Source organism: Filicampus tigris, chromosome 5 (genome assembly GCF_054856515.1).
Source record: "Filicampus tigris isolate MCC_2025a chromosome 5, RoL_Ftig_1.0, whole genome shotgun sequence".
NCBI lineage: Eukaryota > Metazoa > Chordata > Actinopteri > Syngnathiformes > Syngnathidae > Filicampus > Filicampus tigris.
The window spans coordinates 8998026-9024367 of NC_141221.1; the positions used below are offsets into that span (position 1 = coordinate 8998026).

At 43.4% G+C, this 26342-nt stretch overlaps 2 protein-coding genes and 1 long non-coding RNA gene across 3 annotated transcripts in view; 1 reads left to right on the top strand and 2 right to left on the bottom strand.

The window, feature by feature from the left end:
• hsd17b4 (hydroxysteroid (17-beta) dehydrogenase 4) overlaps positions 1-3166 on the bottom strand; it is a 16588-nt gene extending 13422 nt beyond the window's left edge. The window contains exons 1-4 of the mRNA XM_086030353.1: positions 3005-3166; positions 2532-2585; positions 612-719; positions 8-67 (exon numbers count right to left, since the gene is read on the bottom strand). Of these exons, the coding sequence (XP_085886479.1) occupies positions 8-67; positions 612-719; positions 2532-2585; positions 3005-3056 (274 nt within the window). The 5' untranslated portion in view covers positions 3057-3166. The remainder of the gene's footprint in view (positions 1-7; positions 68-611; positions 720-2531; positions 2586-3004) is intronic.
• Positions 2428-26342, top strand: prr16 (proline rich 16). The gene is made up of 3 exons (XM_086030354.1): positions 2428-4917; positions 9918-11006; positions 22191-26342. Exons 1-2 carry the CDS (start codon positions 4786-4788, stop codon positions 10791-10793), a joined length of 1008 nt encoding a protein of 335 aa, XP_085886480.1. The 5' UTR covers positions 2428-4785; the 3' UTR covers positions 10794-11006; positions 22191-26342.
• On the bottom strand, positions 12941-21227 carry LOC147147164 (uncharacterized). Its single transcript, XR_015086924.1, has 3 exons — positions 21167-21227; positions 13466-13952; positions 12941-13394 (listed from the first exon to the last, which is right to left on the bottom strand). It is a non-coding gene; the product is annotated as an uncharacterized LOC147147164 (long non-coding RNA).

Sequence of the window (26342 nt, forward strand, 5' to 3'; positions counted from 1 at the left end):
CACTCACCTATTCTTCCAAACGCATCCAGCGCCGCTTGAACGAGCTTCTCTCCATCTTCCACAGAGTCTGTGAGCGTGCAAGGCCAAGACGGGAAGGGGAGCTTTAAAACCAGCTGAGTGATTTTCTATTAAAACTGACAGTTACAATAATGCGCTCATGAAAAGAATACGCAACAGACAAGGAAAATCCAATTACCTCCGATAGCCACTATAATCGATTGCAATGCATCATTCCAATTGGTTCAACTTTTTCATGGAAATTATGCATGTGAATTATATCCACACACGACGACCAACTCCCTTTATACAGTGTGAGCGCTTAAGGTCCAACAGAATACATTAATGCGAGTTGACCTCCATTTTGTTCGTACATATCCATCTTCTCCCCCATAGGAAGTAATAATGTCTACCAATCGCTAATTTGCCTTAGAGACAATTTGATCACGGAACGGATTCATTCAATTCCAATTGATTTCTATGGTACAAATCAAATGTGTAAAGTGAAGGACACAATCTGTGTACCAAGCGCTCAAACATGAAGATAGAGAGTAACGTGACAAAAGAGAAAACAGCTAGAGGACAAGATGGAGGCTGAGCCAAAAACTTCTCACCGTAGTTGGCCACTGCTTTTCCTCCCTTGGCTTTTATCTCGTCCACAACCTTATCGGCAGCCGCAGAACTCTTTCCACCCCCTTTGGTGTCTGCCCCAAGGTCATTCACTTGAATGTAGCGAGAGGAGGAAAAGATTAGCAATAAATGGGCGATGAGTGCAGTTTTCCGCCGGTGATTAGGAGCGTTTCGCTAAGCCTCGTCACGCAGTTCAAGGCCGAGTTCATCGTAGATAGCGACTATTATTTAAGACGTTTACGGCCACGGCTTGCGCCTAAATCACCGTCAATCAATACAATGCACTAGAATGTGACACCGTTGATCCTCTTAAAGCTGAGGCTGTGCCATGGGATCGCAAGTCAAGCTTAGCCATGAACGGTACAAAATGATGTTACTTCACACTCAGCAAGACGTCATGCCAAGTTACATGTATGCTATATAGTTAAATACTAGAAAAGACACCAGGCTGATGGCGTGTTCGGAAAACGAAAATAATTGAGCTGTGTTTTGGTTTTGGTTTTTCCAATGCACTGTAAAGCTTATTACACACCCCTGTTCAAACACCATTTTTTTGGGTAGTATTAATCAACTCATTCACTGCCAGACATTTTCAGACCCTCTTTTACTCTAACGTTTGAAACAATTTGAAAAAAAATATAAACAAGTTCCTGGGACTGAATGGCTGGACTGTGAAGAGACAAGTCAATTCGTCAATGGCAGTGAATGAGTTAAAAAATGAGACTAAGAAATGTATCAATTAAAGCCTGCGAGAACAGCCAAGCTTTATTTGAGGTTAATAGGAGGCACTCTAAAATGTGATTGGTTAATTCTGAACACAGCTACATTCCCAAGAGGGTGTGCACAGTGCACACACGTGCAACCACATTATCTCAGTTATTTTTACTTAATCTATCAAAATCGTTTTTGTTGTTAGTATGCAGTTTTTTTTTTTTTTTTATATCCACTACATTTCCAAGTATTCGGACCACACTGAAATGAATTACTGGGGGGGTGGGGGGGAGGGACAAAAACAATTACAGCTAAAAAAATGAATGAATTGTGGGGGGGACAAAAACAATTACAGCTAAAAAAAAAAATAAAAAAAATAAAAAAAAAAAAATGAGAATGAGAAAAAACTTGTTAACACACACCCACGCACACTTCTCCACCATGAATAGTACATGCTGTGTATCTTGTTAACTATTGCCAGGAAATACTCTTAGTTGTAAAGAATTGTTTCCTGTTATATTATAACCAGATTCTTTTAGCATTAAACCTTTTCTTGTAACATTATGTTTTTTTTCATCATAACATGGTGACCTTGTTCCCAGATTCAGTGATGGATCGAGACAGTTTTACCAGGAGGTTAAGTTTGGAGTGCGGAGGTTGTAACCCCATCACCCCAACACACACGCATCCACGTATATATGTATGCATGTATGCACATGTGCAAGCACTCGCACGCATACACGCACATTTCAATTCAGGGCTAATTTTCTGCACCCCGTGTCAAGTTTTATGCATGTCATGTGAATAACATAGCTTAATGTTGAAGTAGGTTATGCAATAACACTTTAACACAACGTTTTTATTGCAAATATTTGACAGGGGCTGGGGGGCGTGGATTAGAGCAAACTCCAAACTTGTGGTTAAAACGTTTAAACGCACTATGAAGACAATATAAGGCACATTTACCATAAAATTTTGAATTTAGCTTTGATAGCTTAGGGATGGCAAGGCCTGTGGTGGAGGTGGCAGCTGCCCCCCCTTGCCTCCCTATAAAACCGCCTATGCAGGAATTCTAATACTGATGTGGCCCCAATACTCCTTTATACAACATTCACGTTGTTCTTCCAGTTACACAATAAAGTCACTCTAAACCTTTTGAATTTCAAGGGGATAACAGCTGAGGTTATATTTACCTACAACAGAGGCTCCTCTTGCAGCAAAGGCCAGTGCATATTCCTTCCCAAGACCTGCGCACAGGAAAAGATGAGGTTTTTTTTTTCTTATTTTCTAACCAAATCAAAACTCACGTTGTCAGTTAGTGTTGCTGCATGTGCCCTTTCACACACACGGATCGACTGTACTTTGATCAGTATGGCCGCGACTGGAGGCAAATGTCTGTCGATGGATTTCTCTAACAACTATAGTTTCGTATAATTTCTACAAACTCGCGTTTAATTCATTGTAAGTGCTGTTTTAGCTATATGGGACGTATTCCTTGTTAGCACGTGTAAGGTTGCAGCAAGATAAAATAAGGAGCTTAGACAAGACAAATACATGTTTACAGAAAGTACACTCTGCCATCATAATCATTCCGAAGCTTAAATAGTTAGCATCGATGACAGTCGAGCTAATATACAGTACTTTAATGTTTCCAGGGTAATTTTACCTCCTCCGGCACCGGTGACGAGCACAACTCTTCCCTCAAATGACAAAGACATCGCTGTTGTTCTGTGAGTCTTGTCTTCCGAGAGCTGGACCACTTGACACTTCGGTTCTTTTCCAAGCAGGGTGAACTTTGACAAGTTCCACTTCCGCAATGGGGAGGGGTGGTCTCTGCCGGGACCAATCAGAAACAAGAACGTCCTTAACCCGTTCCTTACGTCACTGAGATGGACACAGTTTTAGATACGCGTGCATAGTCAGATAAAGCATCGGTTCTCAGACTATTTGGGGAGGGTTTTTTTTCCGATCACCCCTTACAATTCTAACGTCAACTAAGGATAACTACGATGGTTCTCCCTAAAAGCCATAGGAATTAAGAAGTTGCCTGTTTTTCTTTTATGGAAATATAATAATAAATCGTAATTTTGCTATTAAAAACAACAACTTTTTTGGGGGGAAAAAAACTATAATCCTTAAAAGAACAAACATTTTTTCCCAAACATTGTGTTATTATGATTATAAAGTCAAACTTAAGTTATGTTGAATTTCAAAACCACAACTTCCTGCAGTTCAGTCAATGTTTTTGTCAGCCTTTGGCAGCCGCACTGACCAGTTTCCTTGTCTTTTACATTTTTTTTAAAGATGTCCAGTCCTTAGTAATGTCACTGTTGTGCAATATATTTTTAAACTTGAGGATCCTTGTCTTCTCTGTGTTCTCTGATATATTCAAAGCTTTTGTACCTTTCTTCTGTTTTATACCTTTGAGCAATGAGGTCAATCTGGTGCTGTGAACACCCTGCAGGACCATGGCTTGTGCTGTAAAATGTGACGACAACAATATCAAGAAAGGCCTACTAGAGCAACTGAACCTTGATTTGGGGTTTAAGTTATGCGGCTGCGCAAATTAAAATTAAATAGCTATGAATGTATTTATTTATTTATGTATTTATTCATGTATGTATGTATTTATTTATGTATTTATTTTTTAATTTGGTTAATGGCAACCACAGTAGGTAACTCAAGCGAGGGGCATGAGGTAGAAGAAGAAGAAGAAGATGAGGAGGAGGGAGGAGGAAGAGCAGCGAGAAAGCATCTTCCTCTCCCGGGTGCTTCACAGTCACACTCTCCAAGGAAGCCGCGATGGAGATACGATGACACGGAGCGGGCTGGCTCGGCGCACCGTAGCTGGAGTACCCTAACCGGCGCTGACTTTTCTTTCCGGGGACATTTTGCCAACGACAAATGTGAAAGAGGGGCGTGTTGTTATGACGAAAATAGTCGACGGTTGTGGATAATTAGAACAAACGAGGTTGTTTCTTCTATGCGGTCAACTTCCTGCGCTTGGTCTGCTTTTCTTCATCTCTTTTTTTCTTGGTGTTCTTTTTTTTAAACGAACACATTCGTCTAGTCAACAAAATGTTGAATTTGGCGCTCTTTCGCTTGAAAGGCTCTTCGTGGATGTTTGGCTTGATTTTACTGGTCATGTAAGGAAAGGGGGGCATTGTAAAATAACCAAAGTCGACATTTTTGTAGACATTATGACACAATATTTACACCAAAACGTTTGTTGTCACACGCCAGTGCGCATGCGCAGTGGCGGACGGCGTTAGCTCGCCGCCTGGCAGCCACAGCCGTCCTGCCCGGGCTGACTGCGATGTAAGCGCGCGAGTGGGAGAAAACAACACGGGAGAGTGGACATGGCCAAAAAGTGTCCTCGGCGCGGCGTGAAGACGATTTCACTGGTGGACACGCTGGTGGAAATAGGCCGGCCGTGAAGTGTCAAGCATGTCCGGGACAGCCGACGGCTCAGAGGGAGCAGTGTCCAAAGTGCAAGTGAAGAGGGAGATCAAGACCATCGTGGACAATTTGGAGACCATCCTGGGCGACCTCAAGGATGTGGCCAAGGAGCTCAAAGAGGTAAACGCACGCACACAAACACGCACGCACACGGTGTACACTCTTCATCATTTGCGTCTTTAATGGATGCTAGTAATGTTAACCCCGTTCTGACACACACATACAGCTCCTTGCTCCTCCCTTTGCTCTGAATATCATGTGGCACAGGAGGAGGTGTGAAGTACCCCGCATGACTTTCACCAGCATACAGGCATTGAGGAATGTGAGACTGCATTCATTTCTAATGGTTTTACATCACGTTTCATCACCACCCCAGCGCAGTCGTGGACCACCTGCCGACTGCAAACTCAACCCCGTCCCGCTCTCGTCTCGTCCTTCCTACACTCTAGTATTCATCATCTCTTATTGTAGGCCTCTTTGTCAAAAGATCAGAACTCTGGGAAGAAGCCTCGCAGACATTCATGCGCAACTTCTGCTGCTTTTATGTCCTGCAACTTTTATATTTCTCAATGTCTCCCACCAGGCATTGAAGATAAATAAGAGCACGAAGACGCTGTAATCAATCTTTTGTTGTTTTGTGTGTGTGTGATGTTCTTTCTCCCTCCTTTTCGCTCCTCATTTTCCCCCCTTTGTTGCTCGCAGGAAATTGCGCAGAGGATCATTTGTTCGGACACCACACAAGCTTAAAAGACGCCTCAAGGGGCCGTTGCTATCAGTGCCAGGGTTGGCCTATAATCCATTTGAAATGCACGTATCTGTTAGACAGGGTGCTGGATGTGAGCCTCGGTCTGAGGAGGCACCCTGCACAGATGCTTGGCACAGGCCCGGAAGGTTGCTGGCCTACAGCAGCGGCTGCACGCTGGGATACTCCACTCACGTCTTGCACGTGTCCCAACAAATGATCCCTTTTAGGAGCGAGCCGAGAGTTAAGCTCCATTACTTTATCTGGCCAGGCCTTTATATTATCCGCCTTTTTGGCGCTCGCCGTGTTTCTCCTCTTGTCGGTCAAAACACGAGACACCATTTGTATCGCAAGCCTTGAGATGAAGGGAACGGTTAGGCCCAGACTACTTGGCCATTTAAAAATGAATGGCAGCCAGTTGTCGTTGCTGTAATTTTTATGAATACTTCAGAGCAAAATACGTTTGATTTCAAAAGTGTCATCAAAGTTTTATATTGAATGGCACACAATGCCACAGAGGTATGTGAACTTTAACCACTCACTTCTGCCCTTATTTGTAAAAAAAAAAAAAAGTCACTGTACATATTTTATATGTCACACCGGTTGCTGGACTGTCACATCTAATTACATTATCTTCTGTGTCCCTGTGTGAAAGTGAAAGTGCACACACATCCACTTTCCTTGGATCTTTGTCAAAGGCAAAATGTAGATAAATGCTACTAGATCTTCTGTCACAGCTCTAATTTTGTGTGAACTCAGGGGAAAAAAGGGGCTTCTGTCTCAAGTTTTCAGACCCTTTTGCTGTGGCTAACTAGTTGTTGGATACATCCATCTTAATTCAGGTCATCCCATTTCTCTTAATTATCTTTAGGATGTTTAGACACCCTTAATGGAGTCCATTGATCCATCAATCCATCCATCCATATTTTCAATCGTGCTTATCCTCCTAAGTGTCATGGTTGACCCTGGACTGGTCCCCAGCCAATCGCAAGAGACATGGATGACCATTCACACAAAAACACATTCATACCTATGTACAACGTAACTCTTCTGTGATTCTAACGTGCGTGTTTTTGGAATGCTTGGAGGAAGTACCGGCAGAAAACTGACACAAGTACAGGTGGATATGCAAACTCCACACAGGCTGAAGCAGACATTCAAACCCCAGCACAGTAAAGCAGGCGTACTAACCACTAGGTCTGACGTGCTAACCGCTAGCTCCAGTGTGCCGCCGTGATGGGCTTTAGGATCATTTCAAAAGTTACACACCTTCCGTCTCTAAAGAAATTGAGCCACAAAATTGAAGGAACTGCCTTTAAGAGCTCACAGACAAGAGTTATGGCAAAGATGACAAAAAATTGTCCTGGACTCAATGTTCCTAAAGAACACTGTCGTCTCTAACATCCTTCAATCATCGCCGGATGACGTTAAAGGCACTATGTTGTCGTTCCGATGTCGGGCAGTGCAAAGAGTGTCTCAAAAGATGGATTTTATGCTGAGGCCATCCTATTTTCAAAATCAAGATTGAGTTTGACCGAAAAATTGACAAAAATCTGCTGACGAGTAATGTTGCTGCCTGGCAGAGAAATAAGACTTTTTATTCAAGGTGGTGCTGCTCTCTGCTATGCCTGACTGAACTTAGAAGAAGAAAAAAAGAAGACAGTGGAACTGAAATACAGACAAACAGAGATCAGACTGTTTAAGTAGAGAAAAGGCTACCTGGCTGGCTTTTATAAATCATACGGCAAGCTCGTTGATGTACTTTGCCATCGTGACGGAAAATAAGCCTCTTTTTTTTTTATTCAAGACTGTGTTTGTCACTTACTACATTTGCCTTCCTGAACTCAAGAAGAAAAAAAATAACACATTGATATCCATATTAGCACCAATCTGTGGACAATAAAAGCAAAATGGGGGAATCACATAATCTATAGAGCATATTGCCTGGAGCAAATGAGCAATGGGTAGGAAAAGAGCCTTTGTGAAAAGGTGACCAAAAATGATCCTCCTGGCTGAGCTCTGAAGATCCTTTGTGGAGATTGCAGAAAGTTCCCAAAGGACAGCCAGAACAGCAGCTCTCCATCTGGGCTTCAAGGCAGAGTGGGCCGATGGAATTCTCTGCTCAGTGCGAGACACATGAAAGCTGTGTGTTAATGTCTGCAAGGCTTCTAAGAGTTCTGATCTTTTTACAAGAAGACCATGAATAAAAGACGGCGAAGATCAGTGATGGTGGTAAAGGTTTTCGATCAACAAGTGACTGTTTTGCTGTTGACGTCATTTTTGTCGGAAATGTCTGTGAATAAAATGGGTCGGAAGTGGGATGATCAGGTTTGGTGATGTGGTATGATGGCGCTACCGTGGCGCTGTGATCAGTGTGCAGGTTCAGAAGAGGCCAGATCAGGAAGATGAAGTCACAGTTTTAAGCTACCGCGGTGTTGTGGTCACTGCGCAGGTTTTTCGATATCGTACAGCCGATCTAGGTTGTAGTCTTGGTTTTTGGTTCCACTCCTTGCTCGTGAAAAAATTGGCAGGAAGGAGAGGTAGTATGATGGAGTTACTGTAGTGCTGTGGTCATATACTGCAGCTTTTGAATATGCAAGAACTAGGTTTATTTGTCCGAGTTGAGGGTTCTACTCCTCCTGAGGGTTGAAGGTCCTCAATGGACACATTGGTGTCAAAAATGGGTTTAGTCAGCCGACCCATTCAAAAGCCTGTCGAGTTGACCACAAATATGGGCCCACTTTCAGAAGGGTGAGGTGACACCACTACATTCGTGTTCCCAATTTTTACAAAATACAACCATGGTCAATTCAACTCAGTAGCCCGCAATAGACTTTAAAGCAACATGAGCAGCTATACAAAAGCAAAATATGCAAAAATAATGTGATTGCTTTCATGTAATTTTAGCAAATTTTAACTAACTGCTTCCTTTAAGTTCCTACACACTTGTTGGGCTTTTGTTGGCCTCTTGATTGCCAAAAGTTGAAGTCCGGTTGAGTTAATTCATTTTCATTTTCTCTGCGGCCATAACATACTGTACCTGTCCCTTGAATATTTTCTCCTTTTCTCCGACAATATGATACAGTCTGCCGAGATACTTCGTCTTTGGTTACCACACAGTAGGCAGCGAATTTGCCCGGATAATTCACCCTTTCTAAATCACTCCCTTCTTGGCCTAATTTCCTCTCGCGGTGTTCATTGGATTCTCCCACAATGCTTCTCTCTCACAAAGACCGATCATCTTGCTCTCATTTTGTGTAGCTTGCAGAGCTGCTATCTGATATTATTTGCAACGTCCTCTACTGTTTGGAAGCGTTTTTTTCTGACGGTCATGGCAACACTGCTGTCTCTGAAATGTGCACTGGACTGCAACTAAAACACGTTTTGCCATGTTTATTTCATGTTAGATTAGGCCTAGATTCACCCAAGACTAAAAATTATTTCAGTGGATTTGGATCAAATTTAGACTGGTTTTGATATGATCCAACAAAAAAAACCCTCCAATCTTGAACATGATCTGGAATCGCTTGCGTGTGTATTTTCATGGCCACCTCTTACATTCCAGAAACACGCATGTTGGGTACTTTGAAGACTCTAAAGTGTAAATGTGAGTGCGAATGGGTGTTTGTCTGTCAAGGGTGTATAACGCATCTGTAGACCCATGTACTTTCATAGACTACGGACTATAGATTTGACCCACATTCTACAGTATCTGGATCGAATCCAAATTACACATTAAGAAGGAATTTAAACGTGTCTTGTAAAATTCAATCGGATGTATTTGGGATGCCTTTACCTGTCAAATGGGGTCCAGTTTCATTCCATTTGTTTATACAAGGTAAGTACAGTAGTTGAAATATTAAATCGGCTTGAACCTGGATCTGATCCAGATTGTCCATTTAGTTGTCTGATCAGGTTATGGTTTGTTTGTTTATAGCTCAAGGGAAGAAAAAATCCAGATCTGGAATTCTTCCTTGATTCATCAAGTCTGTGTCCTTTCACCTTTGCTATCACTAGCTCTGAGTTACAAATGATATTTCCATACCGGATGTCGCTTCCTTCGCTTGTGATGCTGAACGGGATTGTTGAAGTCCATCAATCAGGCGCGGGTCTGGCAGACTCGCTGCCGTCCCCATAAATTGCGGAGATATTTCTCTTTGTCCCCACGGCGCGGGTGTCAGTGTGATATCTCAATTGATTTTTAATCTCCCGAATCAGCCTCCTCAATCAAAGCGCCGCCATTTAATTGCTCACCGTTGAACTTTTCAATGCATGGATTAGAATGAGGAGAGACATGATGACGCTCAGTCATTCCACAGGTGTCTCGACCGGGGATGTTGATGTCGTTTATTATGCTGACACGTCCTCTGTTCGCCAGGTCGTCCACGATATCGATACGCTGACGTGCGACCTGCAGCTGGAGGAGGACGGCCTGACGGACAGCTCCAAGACAGACACGCTCAACTCCAGCCCCAGTTCTACCGCCACCACCACCACCACGGCGTCCAGCCTGGAGAAGATGAAGCTCTTCGCTGACGACTGCCTCTTCATGCCGCCGGCCCCCGTCGCCCCGCTCCTCGCCCTCCCTCCCGCGGTTCTGACCGTACACAAGAAGGCGCAGCCGCCCCTGCCGCCGCCCAGACTTACCCCGGCGAGAGCCGAGGACCACAATGGGAAGAATCTGCCTCATCCGACGTTAGTGCTATCGGGGAATTTATCCAAGGCTAACGGATCCCTACTGAAGAACGGTGGCGTTTTCTCGTTGAAGCCGAGCCGGGATTTATTCTCCCCGACGTCGTGTTTCATTACTAATGACAGCGGTGTCTCGGAGTCGGGCCTGGTTCCCACACTGCCCAGGCCCATGCCCCTTCTCCGCCACGAAAAGAACAAATGCCCCAAGGCCCCCGGCCGGGAGCCCCGCGAGAGGGAGCGCGTCCGTTTCAGCGAGAAGGTCCAGTACCACGGCTACTGTCCGGACTGTGACCTGCAGTATGACGTGGATGACTCAGAGCTGCACTTTCAGTCCGAGCCGAACGAAATGCGACTCAGCCCCGTGCACTACTGCTCCCCTTCCTCCCCTCCACCTCGTCCTCGCGGACTCACGCTCGAGAACGGCGGCCTCTCGGTCAGCCGCAGTTTTCCGCCCAAGGCCAGCACTCCTTCCCCTCCCCCTCCGCCTTGCGTAGCTCCCCACCCGGGTTCCCTCAAACCCCAGAAAACAATCCTGCGCAAATCGACCACAACCACGGTTTGACGACAAGCCCTGCGACCCGTCTGACATACACAATCCTGAATCATTCATAGTGTTTTCTACTTAGTGAGCGCCTTCTGCTCCAGGCCAATCTTTCGGATTATTCAAACAGCGAGGCCGGAAAATGGTCGACAAAGGAGGCGAAATATAAGCGGAATGGAGCAAGCAGCATCACCGTGGATTCCGAGATGTACGCACACGGATTTGGACCAAGCGGTGAGTGTGTGCGCTTTGTCACAAGAAGGGGCAATTGCATATGTGCGCTGATGCATGTTTGGCGGCATATACGTTTATTTTCTCATGGGTGTTCATGTGTGCGTTATTCCTGGCGATTCCTGCGGTTAGCACGTCTGCCTCACAGCCAAAGGTCCTGGTTTTGAATCTCGGCTCGGGACTTCGATTGACTGGTGACGTCGTTCAAAGTCAGGCAGAATAGACTCGATCCTAATGAAGACGGGCGATTATCTAAAACGGATGGATGGATGGATCTTAGTCAAGTGATGAGGGGAAATATAGAGGTGTTAATATTCCAGGAGAGAGTCGGCTGACTGTGCTAAAACTCAAAAGAGTGTGTGTGTGTCTGGAGGCTCCCGGTACTAACGAGTCTAGGGAAGTTCTGTCGCATCGGAGAACCACTGATTAATTCATGGTTGCATGGCGCAAATAAGCAAATGTGCTTCCCTTGCATTTCAGATCTTCTCTGACATCAAAATAACTAGGAAGTGACTGGATGAGATTGAATCAATTCTTTGACGTACCTAGCTGTAGAATAATCGTTGAGCAACTTTTGACAAAGACAAACAACAAAAAGTTTTACCTCTACAATGCTATGTTGGATGTTATGCTAAATCGAACAAGATCATTTTGCGCTGACAAATAATAGCAACAAACCTTAAAATGGTTGATTGTTGTTGTTTTTTTCCACCATTGTTAGAACTTTGCTGCCTCTGCAACATTTTGTCATTAGATGTTGAAAGTGAATACATGGTTTTGAAGCTAACCGGTAGAAAATCGAGTCGTAAGGGATCTCGGACAAGTAGCGCGTAGCCGCTGGTTTGACCTTGGACCAACCTCTGCGATCTATGATTGAGCAAATACGGTGAAGATGATTGGTCGAAAATTGAGCCCCCTATCTGCCTCTGGCAATAAATAGGCTACAGTATGCGCCCATCCTAATGTCGTAATCTTGCTTTGGATATCGCATGTGCGAAATCCCATCATTTTCATGCTTTGACAGAAACAAATACCAATTCCGTAAAGTTTGATGATAATAGCTTTCGAATTGTGCTGGGCAAAGGTCTGTGACAAAGGCAAGTAAGGTCATCAGTCCTCATCATCTATTGAGCGAACGGCGCAGAAAGCGTTCATTTCCTCACATAGCCGATGTCACGTCACAGCGCGGCATTAGCGCTTATGTTTAACAGAGCTGCTGTGCGTGCGCGTGCGCGAACTCCTGCGCACGTGACTTTCTTTTCCAAATCGAGTGCGTGTGTAAAACCGCATGTCCAGCGGGCCGAGTTGGGGAGACAGCATCCCCTTGAGCGGGCTGAGAATAGTAGCACCTTCCTTGCGGTGATGCCCTTAATTAGCTGCATTAGTCTACAGCAGATAACGCAAAAGCGCCTCACACGACCTTTGCGCTGACATCAGCCCCCCCCCCCCCCCCCCCCCGACTCAGCTACAACCGCTGCACATTTTTCATCGGAAACGAGGGGCGAGGTATGGAATACATTGAGGTAAACCATGAGAGGGACAGGAATGCGGGGGCAAATGCTGTGGCTTTTAGGAGCCGCAGTGCGTTACGTAAACAATTTTCGTGTTAATGTTCAGCCACATCTGCTGTCTTGTTTGTCCATCTGCCGGCATGATTACGCACCAACCGCTGGGCTGCTTTAAATTGAATTTAATGGAAAGGTGCCGTGTGGCTTGAGTACATTGTTACGCACACATCCAGGAATTTGACCTACTACTTGATTTTTTTATTAGAGTTTAACTGCACATCTGTGTCTATTAATAGAGGTATTGTTCACTTGCACTCTTGCATTCTACTGCATCAGAGAGAAATGGCAACAAAACTGAAACAAATGCTAAAGCATACCGGTGAACATTATGTAAACGGAAGACTTGTAACATTTGCGCAATTAGTGGCCCGGGGCCTTTATTTACTCGGTTACAGATGGGTTGAGGTTTCTATTGTGTGGGATGGGGCATACGTAAGTATTTCTGTTGTAAAATGAGTCAACGATGCCGGTCGATTACAGTTCATGTTGAATGAAAATGGGGTTCAAAACAAAATGAAAGTGATGGACAAATAATGACGAATTATGGAGAAATGCTGCATTACGTAGGGTGTGGTGGTAATCACATGTGCCTCACTTTGATGAGGTTCGGGGTTTTAATCTCAGCTCCGGTCTACCTGTGCGGACTTTGCACCTTCTCTCTGTGCTTGCGTCGGGATTCCTTCCAAATTCCAAAAACGTCCATGTTAAGTTGGTTGAAGACTCTAAATTGTCCGTAGGTGTGAACGTGAATGTAAATGGACGTTTGTCCGTATTTGACCAGTGATCGGCCGACCATCTTGGACTCCAGGTCACCAGGCGACATCTGATGAGGACAAGCAGTGTCGAAAATTCTGTACAGCGATAGCAAGATAACAATTCCGAGATTTTCCTCACTTTTTATCTGTTACTCAAAAAGAAGAAAAATGATTGCAAAAGGGACACCGTCCACTGGGAAACACTGTGGGCTGTCTCGTCCACAACCTGATATTGTTGTTGGTATATTGTAGTTAAACCAGGTTCGGCTCTACTGCAAAGAGGGAATGGAACAGATGAAAGGTGAAGAAGTTGCACTTTTTACCCAAGAATCTCGCGCGAGTGGAGCGACCCCACACGCGGGTCACCCAACCCGAGCGTGGTCTGCCATCTGCAGGCATTCGGTGGCAGGCAGGTGTTTTCCACGTGCGTTGCTGCGGCTCTTAGTACCTCCACAAATAGATGGCCCAAGGTCAAGGCGACGGCGGTGGCTGCCAAATTGGACAGGTGCAGGACTTCAAAGACGCATCAGGCTTATGCTTTTTTCCCTCCGTTGATGGAAAATTTCCAACGGCGCCATCTGCTCAGATCTGGCAGTACCGTGCAACCTCCTCCAGTGTGCCGAGGTCTGCTCAAAAATGGCCTTTTGTCACGTATTTTCAGTCTGATGTCATGTAAACACAGCAGCCTGCGCAGTTTATTACATTAGAACATCCAAAGTCGAACACGGTGCTGATTGACTTCCAAGATCTCGTTTCAAAAAACAGGACAGTATATAGAAACAATGTCAAGCGGAACAAGTTATTTATTTTGGCTCAATCATTAAAACGTTTCATAACAGTAATTAACATGTTGTTAGCAGTAGCTTTTGAATATTTAGAACTGATAATTCCACCGATCATGCCAAAAGGTTTAAAAAAATTTTTTTTTTTTTACATTAAACAACAATACCAATACAAAATATGCAGTGCAGTTATTTGTGCTCTGAGTGACTTTGAACATGAGTGGCTTTAAGAGGCGTGGTCTGGCCCGGTGAGTGACATGTGTGTCAGAATATGTATTTGGCTTGTTAACTTGTTAACGTCCATCCCCAACTCTGACATATTTCTGTGACAGCAGCACGAAATGCATCTTGCGCTAATTTCCTCGCCAAATCTTTTTCCTTTTTTAAAATTTCAGTAGATTATTTTTTTTAGTGCTTGAAGCAGACACCTTTTCCTACGTCACAGTACACTACGTTCCATTTTTGATGAGAGGGTTATAGTCACACCTTTTCTCCTCTCTGGCACCTTTTATGACTGGTGTCATATTTTTGGGGTGTTTAGCTTTCGATGTACTGTTGGAACATTTCGTGCTATTCAGCCTGTTTCGTGGAAGACTCTTAAAATTTGGAGTCCATAGACAATTAGGAGTGTAAATTTCTCATAGGTGTGAATGTGAATGCTTGGTTGTCTACATGTGCCCTGCGATTGGCTGCCAACCAGTCTAGACAGTACCGTGCCTCATACTCAAAGTAAGATGGGATAGGCTTCATCTAAAAACCCCAGAGGGAAAGAAAGCACTATAAAAAATGGATGTAATATGACATCAGTAATATAATCATGTGTGTCAATGCTCTACTTAAACTGGTAAGGCAGATGGCATAAACCGTCGAGTGTTTATTTGTTTGGACACGCGCTGTCCTTTTTGAGTTAGATATGCTTCCTGATGAATCCGAGGCGTAACATCAGCCGCCTTTCAGTCCAGCATCTGCATCGCGCATCCGTGCGAATCGAGCCAAGGGGAAGAGAAGGCGGCGCGCGTGTTGACGAGCGTGCGAGACGATGTGTCGTTTGAACAGACAGATGCGTGTTGGTCGTCGAGGTGATGGCTCTCACCAACGCAAAGTATTCCAATGTTTACCTTGTACTATTTCAGGCTAGTAAGTCTGGCGCCGGTATGTTCCCACCGACACAGCACACTCGCACACTTGAGATGAACGGAGCAGGGTGCTCTACAGATTGGCGTGCAGCCAGTATCATTGATAGGCACAGCACATAAGCACTTTGGCTGCCGTACTTGCTAATGTACTAGTCAGTGGAGAGAGGAAATTGAAACTGTTCATTTCCGCATTGCATCACTACACTGGAATTAAAAGGCAGGCAGACGTCTGCTTTGTTGTTTGTCCTTTTCACGGCAACGGCGTTAAGGGTGGTGACGATTTCCTTTCTTTCAGATGCGGTGGACCTACAAAAGGCCAGGATGCCGGTTGACCTCTAACCTGTTTGTTGATGAGTCAACCTGTGGCCATCGTTAGAATATTTATGGACTGCACAGGCCGTGCTTTTAGTAACGTTTTTAACATTCATAAATGTAAAAATAACAGTCGGAAGTGTGAGACTAATTTAACCACTGTTAATATGAAGACTAAAGTGAGGACACTGGTGAGAAATGAAGGAGCGATTGTGGTTATTTGAGAGACTGTTGGCAATGATTGCCTCATTCATCGACTGCACTCGTACAATTTGACGACCCGGCGCTCGGCTTTTTTTTTTTTTTTCTAAAACCTTTTTTCAACTTACACAATATCGCAGTTTCTCTCAAATATTGCTCACAAACCAGTCGAAATCTGTGATGGTGAGCACTTCTCCTTTGCCGAGATAATCCATCCCACCTCGCAGGTGTGCCATATCAAGATGCTGATTAGACACCATGATTAGTGCACAGGTGTGCCTTGGACTGCCCACAATAAAAGGCCACTCTGAAACTTGCAGTTTTGTTTGAGCATTTGCCCACTCAAGTCAGTTACGGCAATGAAATGGAGTCAGGTTGAGACCTCCATGAGGACAACGAGTATGCAGATGAGCTTCCCTGAGACGGTTTCTGACAGTTTGTGCGGAAATTCTTTGGTTATGCGAACCGATTGTTTTAGCAGCTGTCCGAGCGGCTGGTCTCAGACGATCTTGGAGGTGAACATGCTTGATGTGGAGGTCGTGGGCTGGTGCGGTTACACGTGGTCCGCGTTTGTGAGGCTGGCCGGATGTACTGCCAAATTCTCTGAAATGCCTTTGGAGACAGCTTTTGGTAGAGAAATGAACATTTAACATACGAGCAGTAGCTCTGGTTGACATTCCTGCTGTCGGCATGCAAATCGCACGCTCCCTCAAATCTTGCGACGTCTGTGGAATCGTGCAGTCTAAGGCACACCTGTGCACTCGTCATGGTGTCTAATCAGCATTTTGACATGGCACACCTGTGAGGTGGGATGGATTATCCTGGCAAAGGGTATCACAGATTTAGATTTAGATATTTGAGAGGAATGGTGATATTGTGTATGTGAACAACGTTTTAGACCTTTGAGTTCATCTCGTGAAAAATGGGAGCAAAAACAAAAAAAGTGCTGCGTTGATATTTGTGTTGAGTGTTGTTATGTAGGTACTGCTACAAATGGATCGCGATTTCTTAGCGGCGGCGGACTGGACCTTGCTTCAAGCCTGTGAATTCCCTCCATTTTTGCCCATCTCAAGGTGCCACCGTTTTGGCCAATGTCTCCCTCTGCTGTCAACTGAAATTGCCGTCAAACTGCTTGCGCTGCTCGAACTTGCAAACGACATGGCTCCGCTGTTTTCTGGCTTTGGTCACGTGATGTTTGACGGCAATTGGGACTGTCGGTGGACAGCGGTCGGCGGTATTTGCCAAAATGGTGGCCCCCTAAATCGGATGAAGTCGATGCATTCACCATGTTTAGGCTAGTAGGGGCACATCTAACATATTCTTGCTAAAAAATGCAGTTCCCTTTTCACTCTCATAATGCTGCTTACGTCAGTCTTCCCCAACACCGATTGGCGCATGACGCTTATGATGGACGGCGACCCCCCTGTGAACTCTCCTTAACAACAAGCGGTCAACATAAAACATGACCAGAAAAAAAGAGTTCCGTTAATCTATGTACATTGGTGCATGTGCTATGTATAGCTGCAATGTGCTTTTGGGAATGATGTCTCATAATGATGCGTTAATTGTATTTGTACATGAGCACAAGATCGCAAGAGAGTCTACCCAGGTGAATTTATCTTCACGTATTTGTCAAATCTTATCTGCGTTGACCAGAATTTGCTGTGAGCAAGCGGGGGACGCCGGGTGTAACGTTCAACTATTCAGTTAAATGAAACTTTAATTAAAGCCTTTCATCCGAGTCTGATGCAGATCACGAGTTTTGCAGCAGTGTCAAATTAACACAGGAAATCCCATTCAACACGATCGTATCTCTGTGAATGTTTGCGTTGTGTTGACTTCCAAAGCGGCGTACGTAGATAACCATTTTTAACATCTTAACCAATGTTGAAAACGTGACAGACCCCACATATGATGAGGACAAAATTGGTTGCGCCCCATAGTGTGTGCAAGGCTCGAAATAACAGTTTTTCTTTGAAGAACAATTTTGCTAATCAATGACTTAATTTGAGAAGAAATTTTTTCTAATTTTGAGGAGCATTTTTTGTATTTTTGCAGGTCAAGCTCAGGTCCCTGAAGCAAAGGGTTTTATTAAACAATAAAAATAGGATAATATAAAAAGTGGGGGGTTATAGGGTATTGAATATTTTAGTATTTTGAGTATCCTACTGAAAATTCCATTGAATAATCAAATATTCAGATAAAATATATTTTTGCCTGGGTGAAGAGCATTTACGAATACAAAAGGGGAAAAAAATAAAACATTTCACATAAACAAACAATTGCTTTCTTAAATTCACATTGTGCATAGCAGCCAACTATTATTTGGTCTAGAAACATTTTCCGTGGGCCAATTTCAAACACAAATATACAGTTGGATTCAAACTTGAAGTTCTTGTATCAAAAACACAAGGCATTCATTAAAAAAAAAAAAAAAAGACATTAACAGCTCAGGATAATCTTTCAGAGACATTCGATAATCGACTGAGTGAAAAATAAATTCGCCTCGCTTGAGATTGCGCTTTCTCCGAAGCTCAGTTGTTGTAACGGCTAATTACGATTTGGCTCCTGGCTTTGGGAAAGAGTTGTAATAGGCAGGGAGGGAGGAGGTGGATCTTCACCGCCTCCGTCGTGAGTCAGGACTGAGTCAACCGTATTGACCTACTCCCCACAGCCGCTCACCACTCTTCTCCGGAGCCCACCTCTCTCTTCCTTCACGCGACAGCCCCTCTTGACGACGCACGACTCCCACTCGCCAACAATCTCCTCGCTACTCTCCGAGCACATCCGCGCCACCCATACGGCGCGCGGCGCACCTCTGGCGGCCTTTCTTTCAAATGGCGCCTGTCTTTCGTCACGCGCGCTCATTGTTTGCCTTGCGCGTTCCCCGCTCGATAACTTGAAATTAGGAACGGAGCCTCTCGCTCATTACGCTTCCGCTGATAAATGACAATGGCGGTGCCGCGTGTGTTTTTCCACTTTGCGATGGAGCGAAGCGATGAAGTGTAAAAGCTAATTGGGCAAATGATTACACCTGCTGCTTCCATAATTAACTAGAACACTGTGCAGCCAACACTGTGTCCTCCCAGTGACGCGACCGCCGGAGAGGAAAATGGCTTTGGAAACTGCTCGAACATTAAAAAAGGCAGTGGACAAAATCACGCCATCTTTTTTTCTTTTTTTTTGACATGAGAAATCATCTAGAAAATTGTGTACTTATTGTATGACTTTATGATTGGATATAAAACACCCACAAAGTATTAGTTGTCTAGCTTTGACATTGTGACATCATTCCTGAGAGTTTGAAGAACACTGTTGGACAATTTGACCTGTAGGCAGGTGGCAAGAAATATTGGGCTTTGGGTTTCATGTTTAACAAAATCAATACTGAACCTGCTTGTTTATGGATGAATGACTTTGATTGACCTTTATTTCATTAGCATGTATTTAGAATCGACAGGTTCCTTGCTTTGGCAAGTGACATTTGAAAGCCCAGTCAAGAATGGAGTATGACAGTGCCCTGATTTTGGCTTACTTTAGACAGATGTTGTCCAAAGTATATAAGATTCTTGTCTCGCCATCAATCAATAATCCCCCAAGTGTTCAAACATGATTTCTGTATTTTGCGACTGATAACTAGGTGGCGTCTAACTTGGACTGCTTTGGCACTTGACCTGTGTTTTATGTCAAAATCAATAGGCGCCGCCGTCTTGTGTAACGAAATAATGACAGATATTGAACCTCAGCCCTTCGTCATCTTTAAAAACGACAGTGTGCTTGTTTTGACGGAAACGTTTGAAACCTGGCAGAACCCCGATAAGAAAGCTGAACCGACCTAATCTGTTCTTGTCTTCCTTGTCTCGGATCATGTTCAAAAATCAGTTAGATTCTTGTCTTGTAACGCGGTTTTTGTGACCTTAAAACCATGAAGTAATTTCTTTGGGTTTCATGCTTTGACATCATGCTTCCCAACAGGGGCGGAGCCAGAACGTGACTAATGGGTGGGCATGGAAAAATCAGGGTGGGCCTGAATATTTCGCTCACTCATTTCGCATCGTATATTCACATAAAATGACAAACGGAATATGAAGTTCAGATCTTCCTTAGACAACCACAATTGTAAGATTCTTAATATTCAATGAAATTAAAAAAAAAAAAAAAAAAACACAACAAAACAAAAATTCAAAAGTAAATGAATAATAATTGATTCGAAATGCAAAAGTATCTATTTTTTCATGAATCTCACTGGGTGGGCAGTCTGTCAATATGGGTGGGCCTGTGCACACCCAGGCCCACTCATAGCTCCGCCCCTGCTTCCCAAAACATTAAGGAGTACTTCAGCATATTCAAACATGGACTTAATTTGACTTTTTCATCTCTTTTGTTTTACATTGAATAAGGTTAGCTTTTTCTAAGGTTAAAAGCTTTTCCTAGTTGGTTTAACAGTTTTTTTTTCTGTGCCAGAAAATTATGAAATGGATGGATTTTAACGTTAACTTCGTTACAGTTTCGTCAACCCTTCCAAATTGATCGTTTTGTTTGTTCTCACACAGAGTAATAATCCCCCGAAATTTTAAATAGTAACTCTACATTATGACTGACAGTCGATAAATAACATGGCCTGATTTTCATTTGTCCTTACATTGATCGTGATCGTCGGTGATTTAATCGTATGATCTGCCGCCCCATGCATGAGAAGGAAAAAGGATCGGATTAACATCTAAAAGGGGGGAATCGGGGCCCAATTATTGGTATCTGTGTACCCCCGCATTAGCTTGGCTCTGAAATTAAAATGGCCTTCTTGCTTTGCCATAAAGAAGACTGCTTGAGAATTGTCGCACTTACCACGGAGCATTTACCGAGTTTATCTGACCTCTTAGCTTGGACACCCTTCAAAATCAATAACGCTCTTGGTCTGACATCCTTGTAAAATGAATACCGGCTTCAGCGCTTACCGTTTGATTTGTTGGCCGTGTCTTTAAAACGTCAAACGGCGCCTCACACTCCCGGTGCCTCTTTGTCTATTTTCCTGCCATTTTGCAACCTGGCAAGTGCATTTCGCTCCATAAAAGTGTGCAATAAAGCACAATAAAGGTGTCAAGAGTGAGCTACACACAAACGCTTGGCCAGTGAATATTAATTACCCCACCCGCCATGTCTCCTGCTCGTCGTCGGGGGAAATGCTCTGCCAAGAGCTCGTCTTCGCGTTCGTTTTTTTTTTTTTATCACATTTTAGTGGCGCGATTGAAAAGGACAGTATTGGAAGGGAATCGTCAAAGTAAAGTAATTGAAGTCCCGTGCTCCTGAAAGTTTGCATAAACGATGAGGAAAGTTTGTTAACTTTCAAAGTGAAAATTTGGCTCACTTGAGACCTGGACGCGATGCAAGAAAATGAATGTGCATCCTTGCCTGTGTGCGCAGAGATTACCCCAACTACCGCGCGTGCTCAGTCGAAACACACCAACACGAGTCGAACCACCAACCTCAGAATTGTAAAGCACATGTGCTTCCACGCCACTGGAAAATATTTACTTGTTTAGATATGTATTGTGGTAAATTCTACTGTAACCGTCATGGCAGCTTTACAGATGCACAGGCGGTATGTTATGGTAAAGACATTCGTTCTCCTTGGTACTTATTGTTGCTGTCAGAAAAAGAACATGTTTTGTAATGGTTTACAATCATTAAAAGGACAATGTGTAGAATTCAGTGCCATCTAGTGGTCAACTAATAGAATACAACGACCTAAGATGGAAGTGCGTTTGGTACAAATGTCCACCATGATACATACATGCATCATAGTAAAGGTGCATTACAGCCATATCTCCATTTTACTTTGGCGGGAACTCCAGCTTTACAGATGCCGTGCGCTGGACCGTGACACGTTGCTGGTTGTCCAGATATTTACAGCCACAGCTTTAGTTGAAGAAATACAGTAAATAAAAGTGTGTGTGTGTGTGTGTGTGTGTGCGTCACCCTCTTGGGATGTACAAAAGGACATAAATGAGTGTGTGATGTATTGAAACAGACTTCATGTGGAGGTTTTTATACTCCTTCAGGGATTGTTAAAGGTTTGTGGCATCTGCTGCACCTCAGTGGAGGACGTTGCCTCTGCAGTGTTCCAGACATGGTCTTATGCTCGTTGAAGCGACACAATAAGATGACAAAAGAGGGTACTTAAAGAGCGCCACGGGCCACAGATTGTCTTGTCACAATGACGTTTTTTTTTCTTTTTTTTTCTTTTTTTTGTTTTAGAAATGCTCCAGATGGCTCACCGCTAGGTGTGTATGCGTGCGTGTCTGTGTGTGTGTGTGTGTGTGTGCGCCTCACTAGACTTTTCATTTCCCTCAGTGCAAATAGTTGTTGCGGCGACCACTCAGTCAAGTGGCTCTCGTCTGTGTTCCCTCTAATGCTCTCTTTCATTCCCTTGCAGGTCCCTCTGAGACCCTACAGCTACACCTGCGAAAGGATGCCGGAGAGTGGAAGCCAAGCATCTATCTTGTGTTTGACGGCTCTCTGCCAACAGGAGATAAATCCAGCCTTTGAATTCTGAGCACCTACAAAAAAAACAAAAAAAAAACAACAAAAAAAAAAAGCAACCCTGATGCAGGAAACGAGGATGGGGAGGTGGGATGTTGTGCGGACAGAAGGCTGAAGGAATCGCGGAGGGGATGCTGTTGTAGTCCTCACAAAGTAACGAAACACAAAAATTAAATGACAAATTAACGTTATTAACATTTCAGAAATGTTTACTGAACATTACACATCTTTAACATTTTTTTTAAGTAACACTATTAAATGGAACATTTCCTCCGACACCGGGGATTTAAAAAAAAATGTACCCCAGTCAGCTTTGGTCTAAGGCAGGGGTGTCAAACATACGGCCCCCAAGGAGGTTCGATCAGGCCCGCAGGATCATTTAAATGTGAAAAAATGCATACAAGACACGGAATTAATGTTTTTAATACGATGCAATTCATGAATTATCCGCTAGGGGCACACTGTTTTGATCAGGGTAGGAGACAACATTGTTTAAAAATTCCTTTCTTTATAAATCTCATTTAATCTTAAAAGTGCATTACTATATTTTTCAATACTAATTACTTGTTAAAGTTTTGTGCAATCAGTGGGATCAGTTGCAATGCATATAGGTGAATGATAAAAGTAAATTGCAAAAATGATTCATGAAATGTTTTGTAAAAGGAATGCACATTCAATTTCAACATTTTCCTAATGTTCTTGTGCTTTTTTACACCAAAACAGAGGAAATACATGACATTTTTGTTATTTATAGCTGAGTATGGTATAATTTTAATAGTCCGGCCCACTTGACATCTACCGAGTATGTAGCCCACAATGTGAAATGAGTTTGACACCCCTGGTCTAAGGTTTCTGGCTCAGGTTTGCTTTAGTAACATTTCATTAAGGTTTAACCAACATGAACCTTTAATTCATTTAACAGTTTAACAGTTAGCTGGAGGGATTTCTCTAATCCCTTGCACTTTTGAACTTTGTGCAGCTAACCTCGCGTCATTACAGACATATAGTCTTTATCCTCTGCGAAGAACGACTGATTATAATGCAGCTTACTGAAGAGTTTTGCCAAGCTCCATCTGTGTATCCGTTTTATACTGCCCCCAGGTGGCCAAGGCATGCGCACCAGAAGGAGAAAATACATCCCAAGGTGCTGATGTATTTAGTCATAGTGCTGTGTTGCAATTTCACACTAGTACTCAACGGCTTTGTGAGGACTATACAGTGGCATCTGCCTCAGTTTCTTGGTTAAAGTAACTAAAATATTGGGCAAAAAAAAACGTCTGAGACGTGTTCTCTGTTGGACTGAAGCCAGGTGAAATTGATGTCCTGTTGATATGCACCGGATGTCACAGACAATGTGTTCATCGTCCATCTCACTATTATGGACACGGATTGTTGGAAGTATTAATTTGCATCAAATGTTCCTTTCTATAAAAATCTCCACGAGCAGGTTCGATATACCGGTACCATATCGCTCTATATTTCAGGCCTTTTTCTAACAGAGACTTTTAACGTTTGAATAGAGGATATTTTTGATATGGTGTCTGACGACTGAGACGTGTCGATAACTAAGCGCTATCAACGAGTGACACTTTACAGACGGAACGGCATTGCGCCAACAAGCGTGAGGAATATCAATGGTGCGAGGTGAGAATGTGTTGTGCTGCGAATGAATGCGAAAACGTACCTTGTCCTTCCACGCTGTCTTTTCCTATGCATTTGTTTGCAGCGAGGCTGTCTTTTGACGCCTCCTTGCTCCTCAAACTGGCAACTTGATAACAGATCGTACATTCTCAATTGTTTCAATGCAGTTGAACCTCTGAAGTCCGACAGGTGGGCATTTTACTCAATTTTGCGGGTCCGCCATCCGTCATTTTTCGTGACAAACTGAATTGCAATCGTAACTCCTTCGATCCGTCATTAAAGTCCGTCGGACGTCCGTTGGTCCGTCAAATCAGAAAAAAAAACATCCGAAAAATGGCCCTCCGCCAGTGACGGACTGACGGACCGTCACTGATGGTCGCGGTTTGTGACGATTACACTGACGGATGAAAAGCCGCTTCTATCATTCGTCAGTCGGCCTATTTTAAAAGGCATCTCGTCAATCGTCAGTAAAACGGGCATCCGGGATGGACCGGTCTGTCATTCTGATGAAATGTCCATCTCTATAAAGTCCAATCACCCCGGGTTGCACAATTCAGAATTTCACAAACAAAGTGAAGTTCTTTTTGTTTTGGTATTTTTAGGTTCAGATTCATCCGATCAGAAATGTTTAGTGCTGAAGATCCAAATCCAGCTAATACTGAACTTTTTCCCATAGTAAGAATGTTAATCTTTTTTGATTACGTGTGTTTTTGTTACCCATAGTTCGTTGAATTCGTGTCTGTGAACGGTTGGGTTCAATTTATGTTGCACGTTGTAAACGTGAAACCGTGTGGGCCGGGCTTGTATGCAAAACAGTAAAAAAAAAAAAAACCTGACCAGGGCAGTTAGACTTGGATAAAGTAAACCTTATATAGTGTTTCACCACAGTGTATCAATGTATCGTTCCTGGTAATAGTCTCCTTTTCTAATAGAAATTGAGTGCCACAACGTGAAGTCTCCCATCTAGTGGTGAACAATATTATTACAAGTTGTCAGAACTGAAAATATCGAGGAAACTGGTTAACGTTCATGAAAAAAAGGCTTCCATGTCGAAGTAGATAAACATCGCTTATTGTCTGCTTTACAACCTGACACCTGTCCCCCAAAGATTGTCTCATTACACGGAAAGAGTAGCCACTGAAAGAGCTGGAATGCCACCAGGCAGGTAAACAAGCAACCAATTGGTATGCAGGATCGACGGTCGTTCGCCAGGCACGCTGAGCAGCAGCAACAACAACAACAACAACAACCTTATTGTGACTTCCCCCAGGCGACACACCCATTAAAGAAATAAATAGGGAGACTGCAGACTTAAACGTTTAGAAATAACAAAGCCTTTTGGATTAAGGTGAAATGTCTTCAACAAACAAGAAGAGTCCTAGCTGTTGCCTCAATTCACCCTTTGTTGATTATTCTCAAAGAAGCACCACCCTCACTGAAGACATAAAGTGTGAGAACTTGCCCCTCATGAGTCCTCAGTTCAGCAAGCATCAAACAATACACTCTGGGCGTATTCGGCATTTCATGGCTTCTTTTGTGACATTTGTTATAAAAGAAGAGAAAAACTATATAAGGTTTAGGGGAGATATGTGAACGGCAGAGGCTTTTTTAAGGATCATTAGCTGGCTAATTTACTATTCAAACCCGCTGTGGACACGCTTCAAAAGCGCCACTAGTACTTTACTACTTACCCAACTGCGTGTGATTACTTCCATTGAGAGGCCCAGTGTTGGTTTTGTCGTATTGTATAATTTTATACTTTTATTAAAAAGTGATTGAGGGTTTTAAAGAGGACACTTTTTTGGGGTCTGTCTCTGACATGCTTTTGTCAAAAATATCCCAAGGCTCAAGAATTACAAGACATTTAATACCCTAGTTCTGTCATTTTAAAATTTGCCCATTTTTAGGCCCTGTCTCAGAGTGACTGTAGTGTATACCCTGCACCATTTACTACTGTGTCAGTGAGAAGTCTGGCTTTCGTTACCATGACGACCTGGGGCAGAACCTTGACTACGGCCCTGACTACTATTCTTTTAAGAGCAGAGCCCAGACTGGAAAAGTGAGCGCCCGTTAAAAAAATCATATCCATTCAAAACAGTTTAGATTCAACTTTTGAGGTTCTGCTGTATCATCCTAGCTGAGTCTTCAGATCTGTTTCTCTGTCCAACTAAAGAATATAAATGAAATAAAGATACTATGAATAGATTATCAAAGTCCTTTTGAATGAGACAAGGTGAGACTGCTGTAAAGTCACAAAATACTGTAAATGATGCATTTACGTTTTTTCCCCCCCCACATCCACAACCGGGTTCAACAAGCTTCAAAGAAAACTGGAATGTCTGCTATATTTTTGCTGTACGTGTCTGCCAATGGATGGAAAAGACAGTAAACACTTTGCACTTGA

Excerpts from the sequence above, each read along its gene's own strand:
- prr16 (XM_086030354.1), top strand. The coding sequence starts at position 4,786 with ATGTCCGGGACAGCCGACGGCTCAGAGGGAGCAGTGTCCAAAGTGCAA. Across the intron at positions 4,918-9,917 it reads TGGCCAAGGAGCTCAAAGAG|GTCGTCCACGATATCGATAC; the intron begins GTAAACGCACGC and ends TCTGTTCGCCAG.